This window comes from Amphiura filiformis, chromosome 9, assembly GCF_039555335.1.
Source record: "Amphiura filiformis chromosome 9, Afil_fr2py, whole genome shotgun sequence".
Classification (NCBI taxonomy): domain Eukaryota; kingdom Metazoa; phylum Echinodermata; class Ophiuroidea; order Amphilepidida; family Amphiuridae; genus Amphiura; species Amphiura filiformis.
Window position 1 is genome coordinate 45,158,916 of NC_092636.1, and position 21,708 is coordinate 45,180,623.

At 36.2% G+C, this 21,708-nt stretch overlaps 1 protein-coding gene across 1 annotated transcript in view; it reads left to right on the forward strand.

The window, feature by feature from the left end:
- Window positions 1-21,708, forward strand: part of LOC140161049 (extracellular matrix protein 3-like) — a 182,683-nt gene that overhangs the window by 37,441 nt on the left and 123,534 nt on the right. Inside the window, 1 exon segment of the mRNA XM_072184430.1 lies at window positions 17,466-17,555. Coding sequence (XP_072040531.1) covers window positions 17,466-17,555 — 90 coding nt within the window.

Consider the following 21,708-nt stretch of genomic DNA (forward strand, 5'->3'; position numbering starts at 1 on the left):
AGTCAGCATTGGGCGAAGAAACCTTTTGTTAATAGTAAAAGTCAAATCTAACTGATATAGCCTACTCTGTTACAATGAGGCCTAAACCTTATAGGCTTACAACATGGGCATGTAGGGTGATAGAGCACTTGGTTGTATCAGAAAAGATGTAGGCTACAACTTCTCTGGTAGTCATGGTAGTATGGTATCACATCTAGGTGACAGATGAGAACACCAATTTTATCATCTGGTAGTTGTTGGACATGATGAAGCAGTATAGGGACCACATTTTGTTGTAGATGCATTTGGCAGTGAACTCTTGAGTATATCCTTTGCCCTGGGCTGTTTATTTTGTGAGGTTGACCCCTATGCTAGGATCTGTGATTACATGAGATGGGGATAATCTGGCTCACCACACAATTGTCAGGTGTTTTGCAGGTTTTAATCTAGGGTCTATGTTTCAATCAATTTGGATACCAATCTACACCACAAGGAAAGTGTGATGTTGGCAGAAAATCATCCTCTGCATAATTTGATGTCCTGTAGACTTTGAGACTTTTTTACTGTAAATTTAAACCATTAATGTGCTATTCAAACCTGGGATATGTACACAAAAGCTTCAAACATATAGGCCTAATACGTAAATGTGCATTTTCAAATTAACACACACTCAAATTCACTCCCACCCCACATACAACATCTAAACTCGCCCCTTATGCGTAACAGACATATCAGACAGGTAAATAAATCATTAATTTGTCATAGATACATGGATGTACCTCAAAGTAATACATTTTAATTAGCAATAAAACATCTTCAGTCGGATTGACTTTTATGTGTTATTCATCAGTCTACATGCACTGCAATAAAGCTCTACATGTCAGGAGGGCATTCAGAGATCTGTGTTCGAGGGCCAAATACATGAGTGTTTTGCTATGTTTAGTATTTCAAAGCTGCTCAAGGGCCAATCTTGAATCTCCATTGGTCCGCAGGCCATTCTGGCCTGTGGGACCTATTGAGGAGCCCCCTCCCATTCAAAGCTTAACAGTACTGTTGAAACTGCAAGCAATATGGATGGAGTGAAATTAAGTAAGCATGAACATATACAATCATGATTATAGTAGTGTAGCGATAAATTTATCCAGGCGTTTAAATCATATCTTGGCTAAGATTAGCAAGCAGCCGGCAGACAAGATCATGTTATTACATGGTAGGCCTTTTACTTTGATCTAGATTCCGCACATAGCCAAGATTAGCAAGGAGCTGTTGACTGGATCACTATTTCTCAACTGAATGGCTATTTTGCAGGCTCCATTGATGGCTTCTTTAGACAGGCCTATGGTCTGTCAAACATCTAATGTTATCAGGGCTTTGATGACTACTCTCTCTGACAAACCAAACCATGTTGCTATGTGTCAGTGATGATTTGGCTATGTGTCAGTGATGGTAACATCAACAAGGAATTGGTTATTTATACATCCATCATCCATCTCTTTGGAAGTTTAGAATGCCAAACTAATTTGAAAGTTAGCACCATTTTTTTTTAAATAAAAAGGCATTGTATGTTATCAGTTCTTTGAATGAATGCACTCTCTGGCAAACCAGCCATGTTGCAATGTGTCAATGATGGAATATAGCTATTATTACATTTACTTTTTATTTAAAACTGTAAATTAGGAGTGGAAAATTTTAGTTAGGCCTATATATCAAGATTATTGTTTAGGATTAAATCATATTGCAAAACCTTCCACAGAATTTGGCAGCATTCAGAAATTTAATCATCTCATTTCAGAATATTACCATAAACCCTGGAAATATATATTAGCTGTTGCTTTAGGTTCCTAAAATAAATATTTTATTTTTTGAGTTGCTAAAGGTCTGTGTGGCTCACACATTGATGTGGCTTCTAGTTCTAGCCTTTTCTAGTTCTAGCGTTTTCTATGATATGTTGTAGAGGTACGGCATAAATTCTGGATGTTATGGTAGAATGTCAGATCATGGTGCAGCTTAAATTCTGGATGTTACGGTAAAATGTCAGATCATGTAGAATTGAGATAGAACCAAATAATAACCAAATTTAAAATTAGACTGCTATTAAAATATGGCTTTCACATCATATTATTTAAACTCGTTTGGCTTGAATGATCACATGAAGGGCAGAACAATCTTTAACTTTTACTTCATTTTTGTGTAAGAATGAATAAAATTATTATGAAAGAGTTACCTATGCCCTGAAGACAAGTGATAAATCATGAGTGATAGAATTCTTTCATATTTGTAATAATTATTTTATTTCCTTTCTTCTGTAGCGAGGTCACTCACTATATCAATATATTAAAAATCTGCTTTATGTAATATGTGAATAAAGACTTTTCTGAGTTTTGCACAATTTACAATACAGGTGTGGAGAGTTGTTACTGAATCACAACTTTAAACTTGACTCCCAAAATGGGACCAGAAATGTTGAGTAGGTCCCTATTTAAATCTCTTAGATAAAGTAAGGAAAACATAGTGCTAATACACATGTCTTGGAAAAGGGCAGTCTTCATTGAACGGCTCTTTTCAGAGCCACCAGTAGGAAAGGGGAGGCCTACATGTCTCATTAGGTACTTTGTCCTGAAGAAGTCAAAGCTACTCCTGACGAAAATCCCCGCTAAAAATTTACCAATTGTTATGAACTCCTCCTGTTGTAAAAGCATATCCCACAATCTTGGAAAAGTCTTTCATGGGCTTTGGAAATGTTGGAAGTGTTTTTATATAAAATCTTCTTTACATAGAGGTGACATACTGTGATTGGAACCCTCTACCCCTATGTGTACTTATATATTGTATCTTCCAGGGTCTACGGTATATAAGTGAGATAGCATCTATTGCTATGGAATAACAAACCCATATATTAAATGATTTATTTTGATCACTGTAAGCATAAGTCACTGAGAAGAGTCCCACCTGGCCTAACAAAATAAAGAAATGTGTAGTAATCATAATAAAACTTGGCACATATATCTTGAAATTAGCTTAAATTATTATTCCAGAGTATTTCCTAATTTTAATGTGAAATCATGGTACTATTAGTATACTGGTAGTGCTCTCCCAGCTTGGTGGCAGTTTTAAAGTTGAACTCTGGGGTCTGGAGATTTCACCTTTGACCTTGAATTTTGGGGAGAATTAGGGTAAGATTATTTTCATCCAAGTTGAATACATATGCAGCCTCTGATGTGTGTCAGGTCAGTATAGCCATTTGCTGACACTGTTTTATAAATACTTCATAGATCGGAAAACAAAATAATGAATTTTTAATGCTCTGCATGCTAGCCATAGAAATTAATATTTTTAGGGTGGGGTCTGAAAATGTGATCATTACGTGTACATGTATGACAATTTTTAGTGGATTAGGTTCAAAATGCCATGCATCATGTCCAGAAATTAGTCCCCATGATAGAGAAGCCACCATGATGAACTTGTTGGGGTCACTTAGACTGTTCTTCATATAGTTCAAATTGAAACTTATTGTATTAATTGAACTGTGTGACTCCTTCAATCAATTAGTTTCGCTAATTAATTTTGATGTCACAAAGTTACCGAATTGACCATGAAATGAAATGGACTTCTGATATAATTAACATATTGGTCTTGAATTTTATATTTCTGATGGTTAAGGACATGCTCTGGGTAACTAATAGTGATGTCATTGTTTGTCAAGTCAAAGATCCTATCTTATGCCTTTGCTTTGGTTCTCTTCTATGATTTCAATATGGGGTATGGGTTTGGGGAAGGGGATTCTCTTGCAGTGATTAGACATAGAATTTCCTTCCTCATGTCACTTTAATTGAGTTCTTCCGGGTGAAGAGTCCATAGCTGTCGCGGAGATGGCTGGTTTAGGCTGATGGTTTCGAGGCGATTGTGCCACCGGTATACCGGTGTTGAAAACCGTAGCGCAAAATGTTGTTAAAAATGGAAAATTTTGTGAAGTGGGCGGAATTGGTCATTCATCAAACTTTACTTACTTGAGTTCAAATTTGAGTTTTACTTCAGCTTGCAATACTAAGTATTACATGATTCATGAACCATACATGTATTGTGCTCTTACCTTGTAAATTTCAAGCTGTTTCAATTCCGACATGTTTGTTTTTTGAGATTTCATTATGAAAATGTATGAAGTGTATTATTCATGTGTCTCAATTCAACACTATTCCAGAGTAGAGTGCATATTATTGCATATAGGCCTACACTGATTTAGGAACAAGCAGTCCGACTTTATCCGATAAATTTCAACTGAAAAGCAAAATATCTTGTTTTCTGTTTCTAAACTTTGTCTCTTCATTTTTCTCATCTCCACATAGGATGAGTAATAATCCAGGCTGTCTAATTAAGCCTGTCATTATTATGTTCACCATTGCACATGAGTTAGTCCTGTTGTCTTATCATGTATGCCTACACTATAGGCCTATAGATGGCCATGAACTAGACATCTAATGTAGGCTTTATGTGCTCGTCATCTTCCCGGGGAGGGTCTACTTCCATGTTGGATGGATGCATACAGAACTAGAACAATTTTCACATCAAATCCCTATTAGGTTTTTGCCAGAAAAATTATTAGAAATGGGTGCATATTTTGAAAAATCATCTATAAATGGGTCATCTTATCAATCGTGCTTTGTGATGAAGAATGACATATGACTTTGGGTGATAAGAGACCTATTTGTCATAATTACTATTTTCCTAAATTCAATATGGTTATAATTTTTATGCAAGAATTTGACCCAATTTTCATATCTATGACAAGTATTTCAGTATCTGACATAGATTTGTGGTTGCTGTTACTGATTTTTTTGTATGCTCCATCCATGTAGATAATGAACGTGATACGAAAAATAATTCAGTGACACAATTTGGCATATAAGCAAAGTTCTTTGAGTTATATTAAGAGGATTATGGAAAATAACAAGCTATTGCAGTAAATACAGCTTATGATGTTAGAAACAACAGATTGTGGAACATGCAAAGATGTGGTGGGGATGCTATAGTATCAGTATGGAGTACAGAGATGTCAGATAAAACACAGAGATTCTGCATCCATGGTTACTGATGATGATGAGTTCATGACGAAATTTGCAAGGGGAGCTTGTTAGGATAGACAGGAAGACTGGGAAGTATAGGCAAAATTGGTCATTGCCTATGTATTAGTTATGTAATGCCTGGGTGCTGGGATGTAATGTTAGGTAATTTAGGGTGATGAATGATGATGGAGACTTCCAGTATTGTGGGTTCCTGCACCTGCTGCCTGGGATTGAAGAAACCTCCAAGCCCAGTCATTCTTGGTGGTAGCACATTCTGTCTCCCACACAAACCTGCCAGCATGGCCAGTGTGGAGTCTGTCCATGTCACACAGGATATGACATCCTTCTAGATGGACCTAGGGCATCCAGGTCTGGATCCACTTTCCATGAGTATGTTACCAGAAGGGAGGTATGGGCAGCAGTTAATGTCAAAAATAAAATACATTATGAAGTATGGACAGCAACATCAGATAAAAACATGGAATCCTTGTTTAATGACTGTCTGTAACATTAATTTTACACATGGCTGAAGCTGATTTTACAGAAATTTACATCACAGTTTCACCTGAAAATATATTTCCAAGGGGGCAGTCTGGGGGCAGTCTCAACCCCAGTACACCAGGCATGCATCACATCACATGAAACATTCATGTGACACTGCCCTTAGGGATCACATAATTGATTCTCACACTTCATTATCCCCTGCTAATTTACCCCTTCCAAGTTTAAGTGTATCAACTTACTACAGGTCCAGGGGTTTGGTATGGTTCATTTCACTAGAGGCAAATTAAAAGGGCGTAAACAGAAATCCTCCTGATTTTTCACCATAGGCGTGGTAGCGCCCTCTAGACCCTGGCTTCTGATAGCAGGCAAAGGGAGGGAATGTTCACAGCTAGCAATACTAGAGACCAGGACTAGAGATAATGACCAACCTGCAGGCATCTTATGCCTCCATCCTCCAGGCCACATCCTGTCTTCATCCCAACATCAACTCACCAATACACACTTCCAGGTTTGCCCAATATGTAAACAAAGTTACAAGTTCCTCACATACTGGGCATCATAGGGGACATGACCAGTATGCCAATGACATTATGTCAAGTTCACTGAACATGTGTTTAAAAGTGGAGTGAATATAGTAGTGTGTATTTTATGATAAAGGTATAAAGCAAATAAAAATTGCTTTAAAAAAGGAATGGGCGTCCAATGGGAGCTTTGATGCGATGTGCTGAAATGGTACCGAAAGGCACAATTTACAGATATTATGCTCCTAATCTACCAAACTCCGTCAAAATTTAGTCCCCTTCCTGAAGTTTAAATATTTTTGTAGCCTATAGTATCTCAGTGGATTTTTCTAAATGATTATGTCAGTGTGCTTTTACATTGATGAGAATAGCAGTACACTTCCTCCCTATTGAAAACTTAAAATTTCAAAGAAAGTTTTGGTCCTGCGCTGCTCTTTCTGACATCTGGTTTATTGATTTCCAAGATACAATGACTTGTAAAATCACTGAAAATGGACATTTGGATAAAAAGTGATCTTGTTATAGGTTAAAGGGGTAATGAACAGGCCAGTATGCTGATAGATAAAGTACAAGTTGCCTTGCTTCTGTATAGACAATTGATATGATGGTGTAACTGACCAGTTTCGTTTATTAGGGGAACTTTGTGAACCACTGAACTATTAATGGCAAACTAATGGCAGATTTTCAGCCCAGGGCCTATGTAAATTAACTGTCTCACACTCCTGTCATCTTTTACTGGTAAGAAGCAGGATCTGAGCAATACGAACTGGTGGTGTAACCTTTAGGAAAGTGCATTGGTAACTTCTGTGCACATTAAACTTGACCTTGCCTAGTGCACTATGAGTAAGACAATGATGTGATAATGTATGTTCATTCATACAAAAGAGTATCATATTTAGGAATGCATGTCCTGTTTGTGGCATGGCACCTATATTATAAATTTCACTGAAGTTACTCAATGCATTATATGTGGTCCAGGCTCTTAGGCTTTGGCTTTGGATAGGGCAGTTGACCCTCTAACACACAAAAGAACCCCATAAGTTTGAACCACTCAAACAAATCCCTGTAATTATCCTTCATATTTATTTTTTTTGCTTCAAAATGCTGATACTCCCTGATGACATTTTTGACCTCTTCAAACAAAATTTTCTATAAAAGGCATCTCTGAGGAATGCCGGTTGATTACATGGGTCAGTGATTCTTGAATGAGATAGTGCTTGGAATAAAAATGAGTGAACCTTGAACTTTCTGAGGGTTGAGTAGTACTAGACCTATCTGAGACAAATTTAAATTTGAACTTGTGGTGATATAATGCACTGACGGCAGCTATAATATCACATTAATTAAAGGCAGCTATGTGGCAGTGAACAACTTTCTTGGTATATTTTCAACACATATGCTGATAGAGACCTATTAAAGAGGTCAAGTATTATCATGATAACACAACAAATGATCCACATTTGGAGTGCTTATACTTCATCTTGTAAGCCTGCTGAATTCGGATACTTCTTTGATATTTATCTGTGTTTGTTTAGGTGGTAATGAACCATGCTGCAGGGCTGTTGTTTTTGTAAATTAGACCAAAGTCAGTCAGAGTTTAGCTTGGGTTTTTAAAGGATTACGGAATTGGGGTGCGAGAAATGAGGACAGTGCGCGCCGCTGTGTGGGGGAGGTAAATGACTGGAATCCATTTGCTGTGATGAGAAATGGGCAAGAAATGGACCACTATTTATTATGTGGCATGAGATGTATAGTACTTCATCATCTGCAAGTAGAGTTTATGTAACCTTGTTGTGAACCAAGTCAGATTGAGCACCTTGTATAGCATTTCTAAGAATGATAAAATGTTTCAATTTTTGTCAAAAACTTGATTCAGTAGCTAATAGAATATAAAACTTAGGCCTATCTCTATTTTGTACATCAGCAACAGTTTGTATCACTTGTGTATAAATATCAACATGTAAAAATTTCAACAACATTATTTCCACTTGTCAAGACAAGTCACACCTGCTATAGAAATACATGGCAAAACAGCAAATTGTGAATTAAATTCCTTTCCTAGCTTAGTTACTTTTGGATCATGAGTCAGTGGCAACAGGTTAATGAATAAATTAGATTGATAGTGTTTGATGTAATAGGTAATAACAATTGGTCAGTATCCAAACTAGTGGCATTAAAGGGGTTGTCTCCCTGACCCTCACCCAAAGTGACCTACTGAGAACAAAATGCTTGCAAAGTCAAGTTTTTGCAATTTTTATTAGTTAAAATAGCTCCAATTATGATAATTTTGGCCTGAAACCATGGAAACAGGCCTACAAGAAGCAGCACATCACAAATTTTGGTCAAATTTGTCATGTTCATGAAACAAGGGGGAAACTCGTCCCCTTCCCCCTCCTCCACTGCAACAAACTCAAGGTCAATTTTGACTTCTATAGAGAGAATTGAGCAGATGGGTGCCAATAATTGCATTTCAAGCCTGATCTTGAACTACCTGTGCTGTTGAGCCTACACATATTCATGATATTATGTGAAGGCAAGAAATTTCTAAATAATACCAGACTCTGGTTTATTTCAGTACAAAATGCTAAAATCTAGGTCAATTTTGGTCAAATGATAACACATTTTTGGTCACAATCCACATCAATTTGTATGACATCTCCCTATAGAGTAATTTCAAGTTTGATCACAAAATAATTTGATGCCTTGATGTGCTTTTGAACACATCATAGGTAGGTGTATATCAAATTTGTGTGAAGCAGGTGGATATTATTGTTGGGAGGAGAGAACCATGAAATTACAATTTGGATAATGTGATAGCTAAAAGTTCAAAGTTGGGACACTCCTTTTAAAGCTTTCTCTTGAGTTGTCTTATTTTGCAGATGATGAAATAAATATTAAATGATATTGAGAATTGAGTATCAATATTGTTCAACAAATGGTATGAAATAAGATACTAGGCCTAGTATGCAATTTCTTGTATATATATTGCAGGGTGTTTCATTTAAATCCCTTATGTTTATATCCCGTGGTTTATATACAAAATCTTATTATTTTGATCATTTTGGCATCCTGTAGTCCATCTTTTGACATTTTATTGGATTTAGTGGTTTTTTATGTGACATTTATTTTTAGAAACACTGAACTCATGTCTAGAAACACCTGTCTGATAAAGCAGATAAAAAACACAAAAAGACAACGCAAGGAAATTTGAAAAGAGGTAATTACGGATGAAATTAGACATAAACACCAATGTCATATATATTATAAAATATTTCGGATTACCTTTTTGTGCTGTACATTTTAATCCAAAATCCACATAATTTTATTTGAATAGGATCCAGAAAAAGATGATGAATGTAATTCTGAAAATCACTTGAGAATGGGAACAGATATTGCCATTGACCTTCAGACAGCAGCTGGCTGACTACATTTGGAATACTTCACAGCTTCACAGCCATGCATCTTAGAAAGAAGATATTTCTCTTTTGTTCAACACATTTGACCCATATCATGCTGAAATTAGGCTGCTTTTGTATCGAAAACTTTCCTGATAATTGTTCTTTGTTTAATGAGATGACATTGATAGAAAGTAAGTCTATATTCAACTTAATAACACGATGACCGGTAATTGGCTGTGCTAATTTTGAATCATTGATCATTTTTGATTTTCCAAATGAAAATATCGAAAGTTATGATTTTATCAGCTGTCAAAGAAGAAAAGGGCAGAGTTAGCTATTTAAAATGACCATTTCTAGTAGTCCCAATGAGTGTGTTGTAGCATAGATTTTAAAAGATTGCCTTAGCTTAGAAAAAGCACTAGAAACTTGCCATAAGTGAAAATGACAAATAATGAAAAACATCTTGTGTGATTTGCATAAAATTATGAAAAACCACAAGAGCAGGTTCTTTAATGACTTCCTTAATGACGCAAACATGGTTTAAGCTCACGCAATGTTGCGGTTTTGGAAAGAACATTGTAGAAGGTGGTTTTCATGGAGGTATAAGTGGTGATCGTCAGCATTATTTCTATTGTGCCATTTGCATGGCTTAGCTGTGGTTCGAACTGGGCTATTCCAATCAAAATCCACAATCCCCTATGGAAGACATGACCTTAATCTCCCACATCTGGGGAGAGTAGATTTCAAATAGAGTCACCAATTCAGGTACCCCCATTTGAAGTTTGCACCCCCTGTGTGGATAATTAAGGTCATGTCTTCCATAGCGGGTGTATGGATTTCAACTGTAACAGCCCATTGTTAATGTTAGAGAAAACCACTTGATGAAATTGCCTCGGTAAATACATATTGGTGGAGGAAGAGTTTGGACTTGTATTGTGGAATCTGAAGGAGTATGGATGAATTGCTCAAGTAGGGCCCACCTGTACTAGTATTAGTAGTAGGCATGGGAGGTATAGGTATGCTCAGCCTACTAATGTCTGGTTAATTTGGTCAAACGTTTTTGCATTTCAAAGGGAATGTTCTATTAATATTAGATGTTGACAAAAATGAAAGCAATATTGAGAGAAAGTATGGTTGTTTCTGGAGTAATCGGTATTCCAGGATGAAAATGTCACTGTAACTTGGGACACTACAGTAGAATAAAATATTGTTCCGGCTGGATTTGATGAAGCAGTACAAATATAACATGAAGGATAAAGGGCTTTGTATATTTGCTTGCATCAAATATTGACTACATAATTATACATTAAAGGAGGGAGTCAAATCTGGGTTTATCAGTAGTGACACATTGTAAGACTTAAATGAGCACTGCAGAAAGTCTTTCTTAGAAAGCACTTGTTTAGAAAGCACTTGATAAAAGTGATATTTTAAAACTAATGTGATAATTCTTTAGAGAATGATATCTAGTAAACTTGGCAAAGATGCTTCCCAGAGAAGATACCATACACTTCCCACAATGCATTTCTTCCATTTCAGTTTTCTGTACTGATTTGCTATCTAGTGCAACATGGGTTGATAGTGACAAAATATGCAATGAATAGAGAACATCCAGATCTTGCAAAATATGTTTATTTCTTGACTATCGTGCCATACTTAGCCAGTCTATTATCAAAATGAAAACAAAGGGAACCTGTACAAATAGGGCATCATTTGATGTAGCGAGATGATGCGCCTAGTTGCAAAGCATTCTGGGAAGTGTAAGATATCTTTCTTGGGTGCCTTCTCCTCATTTGTCATCATTATCATGTTAACACTCAGTATGACAAATGAAAACATGAGCGCCATGATGAGGGGGTGAGATTAGACGTGTTTCCATGGTAATGTAAGGAAATGAATGTTGCCATAAGCACCTGTTGCCAGTCTCCATGTTCCTGATGTCATGCAACATTCTATATGACACTATGGACCACAATAACCTCATCCCAATGCCATAGTCCAGTGACCTCAATTAAACAATCATAGTGCAAAATTTGACCTCAAGGTGCAGAGTATGAGTTTTTGTACCCACATTTTTCAAAGGGTATTCAATAAATGTGCAAATGTATTGGGGTTAAAGAACTGTGCACTGATAGATGAGCATGTTGTGGATCCTAGTGAAGGGGACACATGGGGACAACTGTTGGGCATTACAAACACGATTTATATGTGATGACTTTGCCACTGCTAGAGCCAAGATTGGATTTTAATGAGTGGGCGAGGGCGGGCCTCAGATATGAAGTTCATGATCAGCCCATATCTATCTTCGCATTGATGATGGGTGCATTTCACTCTGTCTCCATTCTTTGCATTCTACTGAGGAAAGAAAGCATAGCCCAAAGAAGGGCTTATTTCAATCTAGTCTTGCTATATAGTCCACATGAATGATGATAGGCTGGCTCAAAGTGGCTCTAGGTAAGATATTAACAGCAAAAAGCTTGATATTATAGGTAAAGATTGAGAAAATCCGAAAACTTTGTCGAAAACTTTCTTCAGTTACAAAGTTTTCCAGCTGAAATCCATCCCAACTACAACAGGTGGTAGTGAGGTGGGATGGGAAAGGGGTATTATTTGACCCATTATACTGATTATCAATTGATTACCAAGTTGTGAAGTTTTTCTAACTAAATTTCCACATCCCCATGAAATCCAATAACTGCCCATAATTGATGTAATTTAACAACGACTCAATCAATTTACCTCATGATCAATCACATGTTCAAGTTCACTCAAGTGCTAGGAATTACATTAGAGTGTTGGTGAGTTGTTGGACCACCAAGTTTAAGTGCACCTAGGAGAGGGATCCCTTTCATGTTGTTTTATTAGTTCCTTGTATGTTTGGTTTTCAATGATATTCCCCTTGCTGAAAGGACAAATTTATGCCGTTTTACATCCAGAGTGTATGGGGACAACCTGGATGCACCTGACTTTGAATCAAACTCTGCCTCAGCCACAATGCTTCACATTGAAAGTGCTATAATGATCATCAGTGATCACCTTGGGATGTGGATAAGAGATTGAACTGAATTTGAACTCTCCGGTTTAGAGGCATATCTAATTCCTGTCTTAATTTTAGCCTTCCTGGAGATTGTTGTTTTAATAGTTAGTTGCAGAAGATTCTATTACATGCTTTAGGATAGATTTACATGGGGTTTGTTGTCTCAAAAGGCTTGACATTGCAGGTTTGAAAAACAGGAACATTTCAGTAGTTTTACAGAATGAATTTGTAGTAGATTGAGACAAAAGATGGCAATATTTCCAGGTTGTCATGCAAACTGTTATCCCATGTTTCCTGTGTGCAAAGATACTAATAAAGTCTTGTCTTTGGCAACTCAGTTAGGTTCAACTGTTAATATTTATGTTCAATTTCAAAAGACAACAATTATGTTATTGGACTGTCACTGCTAAATTATTTTGCGTATGATGAACAAAAGTTGAAAAGAGAATTGGAAAAAAATAGCAAAATTTGTTAGCAGTGGTGTGAGTATAAACAAGCTCAGTGCACACAATTGCCTTGACACACTTTAGCAATGGAGGGTGTGGCAAGGGGAGGGCACGTCATGGAAATACATTATAGGGCCTGTTGAACTTTTCACTGACATGCAACTTGAAATTTGGTAGAGTGGATTAAATACCAGAAAGAAGAAAAAAAAGTGGTGAGAATCTATCATGAGGGTGCATACCCCTTATGCCCCTAGTTACTTGACTGTTACACTCAGACTTTTGATCTAGAACTATATCTTAGGGATACTGACTATGAATCTCAGGGCTCATGGAACATTAAAGGAGACAACATCCCAGTCATTAATGCCTTCCCTCAGGTTCATGTCTATCTCTGGTTCAATAATGGTCACCTGTTGACATCCTATAATACTCAAATGTTGCACTCATGAAACATGAAATGAATCATTGTGTAAATGCCATGCCCTAGGTAGAGATTACAGGCAAAAGCTGAGGTATCTCTGGATTTGGTTGACTGGTTGTCTGACATATGTATGGAAAGAAGGCTCTCTGAAAGCATACGCCTTGCTGAAAGATGGTCATAAATGGATGTAGAATGACAAAACAAAAATGTCTGATCTACACGTTGATTTGCCTAGCATAAGAGATGGGTTTTCATGAAGTTCTGAACTCGTAGTCAAGTAGCTTCTTAGTAAGACAGTAGTGTTTGTGTGTGATACACGCATGATCAAAGGCAGTGTATCAGTAGGGCACAGTTGCCTCGCTTGGCATCATGTGTTCAGGCATGAGAAATTTCAAGTTTCAGGCTTTTTTGGTCCAAATTTCTGCACTTTCTTTTAATTTCAGCCCATTATTTGCCTGTTTAGACTAATTTCACACACTTTTTCAGGCTTTTCAAACTTTTCAGTTTTTTTCATGGATGATCATTCTCAGTCATGCACTGCATTTGATCACATGCGGAAGCTACTGTTGGGAGGATGCTAAATAGACTGAAGTAGGAGGGCCTACTCAATTTGTCAATCAATCCTCTGCATGTAGTTGAAATTATAAACAAGTTCAAAGCACATCAAGACAAGAGCAGACATCTTAATATTGTAAGTGTGGATCATGATGAACTCTTGCAGACCAAGACTGCACTGTTCCTCCTAATTAGCCACTTTATGAGAATCTGTTGGAGGCAAATTGGCTACATCTGTCTCCTCATTATCAGTTTGTGAACTGTTTCTGATGCAAACTTTCAGTAACATTGTTACAAAAATTGGTGATTGAATCCAAAATCATCAGCATGATGGGTATCTTCATATTATGGTAATGAGGAAGGTCAGAACACAAGGTCAAAGGCACAATGATCCAAGTGATATGTCTGCCACAGGACCTTGTCTTTTTTAAGGACTCTTCTTGTTTCACATGCATATAAAGGGACAACTGGGACAATTTTGTGCTACAAGTTATGGCAATGTCAATTATATAGAAAGTTGGGTTTAGGGAACAAAAACATTAATCATTGTTTCGGGCACTGTGACAAGCTTCATAAATCTGATACAAGTACTACATGGGGGTTTCAAACTTTCAATTGAATAAAAAGATTTGTGTATAAGTTTTACTTGTCCTAAATATAGAAAATTGCAACATTTAAATCATAAAATAATGTCCTTTGGTCCCTTGGTTTCATGTGAGTTGAACATGATGAAAGGAGTATGTATGATTTTAGACATTATCATCTCCCAGTCCAGGTTCTTTGACACTCATACACTTGTACACTCATATGATGACCTCAGAATATATTGGGTACACAAACTCATACAATGCCACTTGAGGTCAGCTTAAGAAGTGCGATTGTTGAATGGAGGTTTCTGAACTAAGCCATTAGGATGAGGCTTTTAGGTGCATTGTAGCAAAGATACTCAAGATACTCAATACTGAGTATCTTTGATTGTAGACTATATAGCATGTTATGAGGTGAGGGCATTGACTTCCTCTAGTCAACAGTGATATAAGGAAAGCTTACAAAGTGCTAACTTCTCAAGCTTTGTTATGATAACTATTTGTGATGGGGAATATAAATATTTCATGTTAGGCCAAATAAAAAAATAAACATGTTTCACGTCCCCTCCCGCTTCCTTTTTTGAGGTTTCCTCAAATATTTTTTTATTTTTTGAAATTCAGTTATAAATTTTCAAAAAACATGTCTAAGAAGTTGGGATCCGGGGTTGGGATGCTTTCTATAGCCTTGATAAGATACAACAAACATTTTAAGAAGGTTTTGTGATCATTAGAGGGGTGTAACTCTCAGAACAACAAATAAAAAGTGCCTCCTCCTTTTTCCAGGCATTATTGTACACGCTAAAACAGCTCCAAGTATGGGTATTACACCAATTTTATGATAAAAATAGAAAATAAAAAGCCCCTCTTCCTCCTTTTTTTTCGAAAACCCGGACGTGAAACATGTTTTATTTTTTACTTGGCCTTATGGAAATTATTCAGTTGGTTCCCATACTTAACATCTCATTTGCAACAACTAGATCCTGATAATTGGCATAATAAAAAGAGCAGTTTTTATACCAGAAAATATGCATTTTGTTGTGGACATTGTTTTGCAAGGACGCTGGTTTGCAACCCCAAAATGAGAAAACATAGAATTAGAAGACTTTGCATAATATACCAGTTTGAAGTACTTGCAATTTGCAATGAATAAGGAATGACTTGTTTAAATTGTGACATAGGTCAACCACCTGAATATGTTGAATTTTTACAAAAGGAAAACAAGAGTGCTGTTGTTGTCTGAATCAATGAAATTCCCAGTCACTTCTTCAAGAAATGCAAGATATTCTTCCTCTGTAAGAGGGCCCATTTAGGGTTTTCACAGGCATGCCTGAATTCAGGCAGTTTTGTTGTCCAAATTTATGCATTGTTATTTTTTCAGCCTGTTTTGGGCCTTTTAAGGCAGAATTCACTTGCTTTTTCAGACAGCTTTTAAAAAAGCCATTCTCATGCCTGGGTTTTTGTCTTGAAGACTTGGTGATATGCTCTCAAAAGAATACATAGGCCTACAGAAATCTTTTGATGCTGATATATTTTTAGTCTCAATAAAGTTGAGCAATTGTTTGATTATTAGGCCTATATTTTATGTAGCGCCTATGTAGGCCTACTTGTTCGATATTGAAAAGTTCAATGTAACGAAGAGCAAAACATGTTTGTATCACGTAAGCTTATAGTTTATTACTTGTAATATGTAAATGGATAAGCATACTCCCACATGGGACATTCATGTTAAAATGTTAAAACTTCTTTAAATACATGGATTTAGCAAAAAAATGTGATAAACTTGTTGAATGATGTGTTCTTTTAGTGAGAGAGTTATATGGATTGTTCAATATGGCATCAGTCTGCACTTGACATTGACCCATATGAATGTGATTTGTCTATGTTGAATGCGATTAATATCAATGTTGTATATACACCAATAGACCAATAGGCCAGTAGATAATATGAGAATGCCGTGCCAAGATTCTGTAAATAGCATTTTACCTACGGTGGTTTTTGCAGAGAATATTATATTGTTTTTCTTCCCATTTCAATTTTCTGTACTCATTTACTATCTAGTGCAACATGGGTCCATGGGTGCTAATTCCAGGGGGGACGTGTCAGCCACTTTTTAACTCTTTTGGGTCAATAGTGATGAAATGTACCTCATTGATCCAGATCTTGCCAAATATGTTTATTTCCTGACTATCATCCAATTTAGCCAGCTAATTCTCAAAATAAAAACAAAGAGAACCTGTATATTAAGTAATGGGAGTGTCATTTGATGAATTGAGGGGATTGCAAAGGATTCTAGGAAGAGTAAGAGACCTTCTCTGGGTTAGAGAAGTCTGAATGAAAATCATAAAATCATCTTGCTTTAAATGAAATTATGCTTATTGAAATTTTAAGCTTTTAGGGAATAACAATTGTTACCTTACATTCAAAACAATTAGATAATGTTTCAAAAGTATTGTTTGTGCTTGAGGGTGAGATCATATTGATTGTATACAGACAGACCCAGATGGCGGGTGTGTGTCAGCAACTGACATGTATTTTAACCTACATTTGCACTCAACTAGGATCACTTGGAGTTCAAAAAATGTGTTTTATGGTGGCTTGGCAGAAGATGACAACATTTCTGTCTGTTTATTTTGATGTTATGAAGGATTCTTATCTTGGTAGTAACATTCATGGAAATAGGTGCTACTGTAAACAATTTGAAATATATAGGCCTAAAATGAGGGGGTTATCAAGCTTTTTATCAATTACAGGGTCCAATGTTTATGTTTCAATATATTAATATGCTGATTTTCTCGTACCTTTTGTAACTCTTGAAATTTAAGTTTACAGAAATAGAACTAATATTAATCACTTTTCAAATATATATTGTCCTACTGTTTTTTTCTTTTTACTTCTCCTAATTTCAATTTTGCATTCCTTTGATAATGATGTTAATTTCTTCTCCTCATTTTCAATTGCAGATGATGTAAACAACATGTACATCCAGTATGTACTCTACCCAGGACAGAACGCTACCGGTGATACCTTCTTCTTTAGCATCCGTGATCCAGGTATGTATGTTTGTCTGTTTGTTGGTATGCATTTGACCCAGTCTCCAAAATAAAATCAGTTTATGTTAAACAAAACTGTCAAAGAGGCTACATTGGCCAATACCGGCACTATTTAGTGTGCCAGTTTATATCAGTGAATGGAGACTAGGGTTATGCATTACAAGCATTCAAAATGCAAAATATAAACCAGCTTTCAGTCAAGAATCTCAAAATCAACCTTTTTAGCATTATTAATTGAAATTTAAGAATTTGAGCAGGACAAAAAAACAAACCAGAGGAGTTAATTTGTTAGCTCGGCTGTGTGCTGCTCAATTTTTGGCAAGATTTAGTTATTTTTTCAGAATGATCAAGGAATAAAAATCATTTGTATCAAGCTGAAGGTTTAAAACTGATATTCTTGAATGAAAGCTGAAAGAAGTACTTTACATTACCAAAAACTTGTCAAAATAGTTTCAATTTATTTCACGTACTGTGCATAAATTTGATTTTGAAACTGATAGTTTGTTCCCAATGTTCAGCATTCCTGCTGGGCAAAATCTGTATCTGATGATTTTAACCAGATTGTATCGTGAAAATAAAATCACACACTCTGTGCAATATTAAAGATATGTCTCAGTTCATCTGGAGATCAACTTCTTAAATTGGTCTGCCATTTAGAGATCACAACTTAATTTGGTCTCGTAATTTTGATGATTTGTAAAGCAAACGAGCTCATTAGCACACCCCATTGCGTGGGTCAATAAAAGAAACATGCAAGGTTTACTTTTCAAGACAACGGGAGGTCCAGTGGATCACCAATGCATTCTTGCGCCGATGATGCTTCTCCTGATGAAACTACCAGATTATCAGGGATGTAGCTACTGTCGGGATGATGAGCAGATGATCTGGTCCGGCAGAGATGGGATTCCAGATGGAGGAATGCAGATGCAGTGAGAGGTGAAGAAGAGGGTGATTACTGGTTATCTCATCAGTTGCCATGACGATGATGTATAAAAAGGTAATTCAAATATCAAATGGGGTATTTGGCAGCCTGCGATATGCTATTTCAGATATACAATCTTGGTATTTTAATTGTGCCTGACGATTTTAGTCCAGGATTAAAGGGACCGAGAGGTAAATTGAATAAACACTAAATAGTATATAACTAGCACTGGCTTCAGCTGCCAAGTATCCTCATTTGAAAATAGCTTGTAAGTTGTAATTAAGTTTTTATGAAAGCTTAAAAATGTTATGCACATGGCATGATGCAGACTAAGTACAGGTCGCCCCCTCTCCAATAATTTACAACATTGAAATGTCACAAGTACATGTAGAGTGTTAGTATGGTGTTCTGCCCTGGGAATTCAACACATTCTTTTACAAGGTATCTGTATTATGCCATGTACAAAATAATATAACGAAAAGAAACCAACATTTGTGCACATCTGGAACAAAGTCTTGATTTACTGAGAGATGTAGGCCGCCATGATGATGATGATGATGACACCGGTACCAATAGCCATTACCTGTCTGGGAGGTGTTACCATATTCACCCCAGGTTATTTTGAAGAAGCTTAACTTTTCTTTAAAATTTATGAATAATGTAGGTCTAGCCTACATACCTGAACATCAACCAAATCAAATTTGAGAGTAGTTACTGTATGAGGTACAGCATTTTGGACACCCTCTAAACTATTTTATCCTAAGTGGTTTATTTTTCTAAGCTCCCTCTTCAAAGATAACAGCAGATTTCGCATCTTTAATACAGTGTAAATGATCTGGTAACACTTCCTAGCCAGAGGCATGATGGGATTGATAATGATCATGAAAGTCATCTGAACTTTAAACAGTCAACATCAGAATTCCGTTGCAGTTTGCTAATGATATACAATAGTACATGAACTTTAAACACTAATTACTGTGTTTTTGTTGTACCAAAAATTCCCATGGCTAAAATTGCTTGTGCTTGTTTCAGCCATAAGGCACTTGAAACTTGATTCTGAGTTTAGCGTCCACCGCCCGCGTTATGAATTTTGTGCCGCGTTTGAGATGTAAATTCTGAAAATAATTCATTATTTTGCAAATTACTACTAAACTAGAAAGAAAATTTGTTCTGCAAAATTTTTAAACCATTTTTTTGTATTTGAACCCTTCAAAAACTATAGAAAGCCTTGAGAACTATTAGATGAATCCATCTAAATATTTTAGCATTAAAATATACAGGGTTTTGACCCTTGCTCTATCCAATTATTTCAATTATACCTTTGGGATACCAGGGAAGACTAGAAGAGAAAATCATCCTAGCCAAAATGTTTTTACCAGATGGACATTGTTGATGTTGTAAATAATTTAAATAGGAAAGACCTAGTTTTGACAAATTGGTGCCAAAAATTTATTTCATAATGTTCTGCATGATTGTTATTTTTGTATTTAATGAGTCAACACCTCCCCCCCATTTCCCCTATCCTCAAATGTATACGGAGAGGTTAGTACAAATTGGAGTGAAGAAGACTGGCATGGGATACTTAGGAATACATTTAGTTTGTTTGAAAACTTGAAAAACAAAAAGCAAGATAATTATAGTAACTTTTATAAATGTTTATGTGTGTTTGTGACATTATATTACAACTGGCATACCCAATTAGAATGAACAAAAGCGCATAAGCATTGGTAGCTATTGGTAAAAGGCCGCTGATAATGAAACCTTGAAAATAATGAATAATGAATAATGAAATAGTTGCCTCATTATGAGCTGAAAAAATGGGACGCTAAACTCAACATCACGTTTCAATAGCCTAATGTGTGAACAGCCCCTGTTTTGTTGCAAAGTATTGTTTGGTCATGGTTATTTTAACATGAAAAATGTCGGTGGGTGGAAGTCAAGTGAATTGTCGGTCAGAACAAGATGACTTTTGCAAGGCGCAGATTTGATACTTCTCTTGTTGTCCCCAGTGTGCCCCTACTGCCTTACAAGAAGCAAGCGAACCTGAATATGAACTTAATACAAGAGAAGGGGGAAAGTCTGTCAATAGGATGTGAAACAAATAGGTTTACAACTCACAATGGTGTGGACGGCTGTTTATTTTTAACGTGGGACATGAAATTGAAAACGGAAAAGGATCTAGCAAGAATTAACTTTGGGAGGAAAGTCAAGAGTCCTGGCAAATTCAGCATGAAATTGCTTGATGAAAAAAAAAAAGATTTTTTTTGGGTGTCTCGTGTAAAAAGGTGTGGACTGTGTTTTGTTCTTGTGCAAATGACCAGGAAGGCAAAGTAAATTAGCACAATTTACAATTTGTTAACCTCTTAGACACTACTGGTCATCTAACAGCATTTCTGATTGGTTGATAACTTGAAATTATCATTTCAATTGCCAATTATGACTAGGCTTTAAACTATTTATGGTCAAACTTGCATTTGTATATTAATACCCTCCTTGATTGGTTCAAAATTGGACACAATATTCATTTTGGCCAATCGACGGGCAGTTCTCATGTGGTTAAGAATTGCATCTTGTGGTAGTGTCTCATAATAAGAAACTGATAATTTGCCATATCCAGATGGGGGTATTACATTTATTATTTGACCAAACAAATGATATGACTCATTATTCTGTGGAAATTAAACCATAGACTGCAACAGACTGCATGTACAATAAATAAGCCATAAATAAGCTTTCAAAATATTTGTACGAGATTATGAGGTTAACTCTGTAATACATTTCGGTGTTAGACAACTAAGTCTATCCAGGAAGTACATAGTCATCGGTATAGTGTTATGATATCTTAAAGATGGCGTTAAAAATGGTCAAAAAAGTTACAGGACAAACAAATCATTTCTTGTAGATTTGACCAAAAGGTGACAATTTTCAGTCTTAATTTTGTAATGCATTCGTGCCGAACAAAACACTATGGACCATAATGGCCTCAACCCAATGGCATAGTTCAATAACCTCAATTAAACAATCATAGTGCAAAATTTGACCTCAAGTTGCAGAGTATGAGTTTTTGTACCCAAATTTTCAAAGGTCATTCAGTGAATGTACAAATGTATTGGGGTTTAAAGAACTGTGCTCCTGATAGATGAGCATGTTGTGGATCCTAATGAAAGCTTGCTTCAAGGGGTATTTATTTCTAAAAATATTGGTCCCCAAAATTAATGGCACAATTTTTGT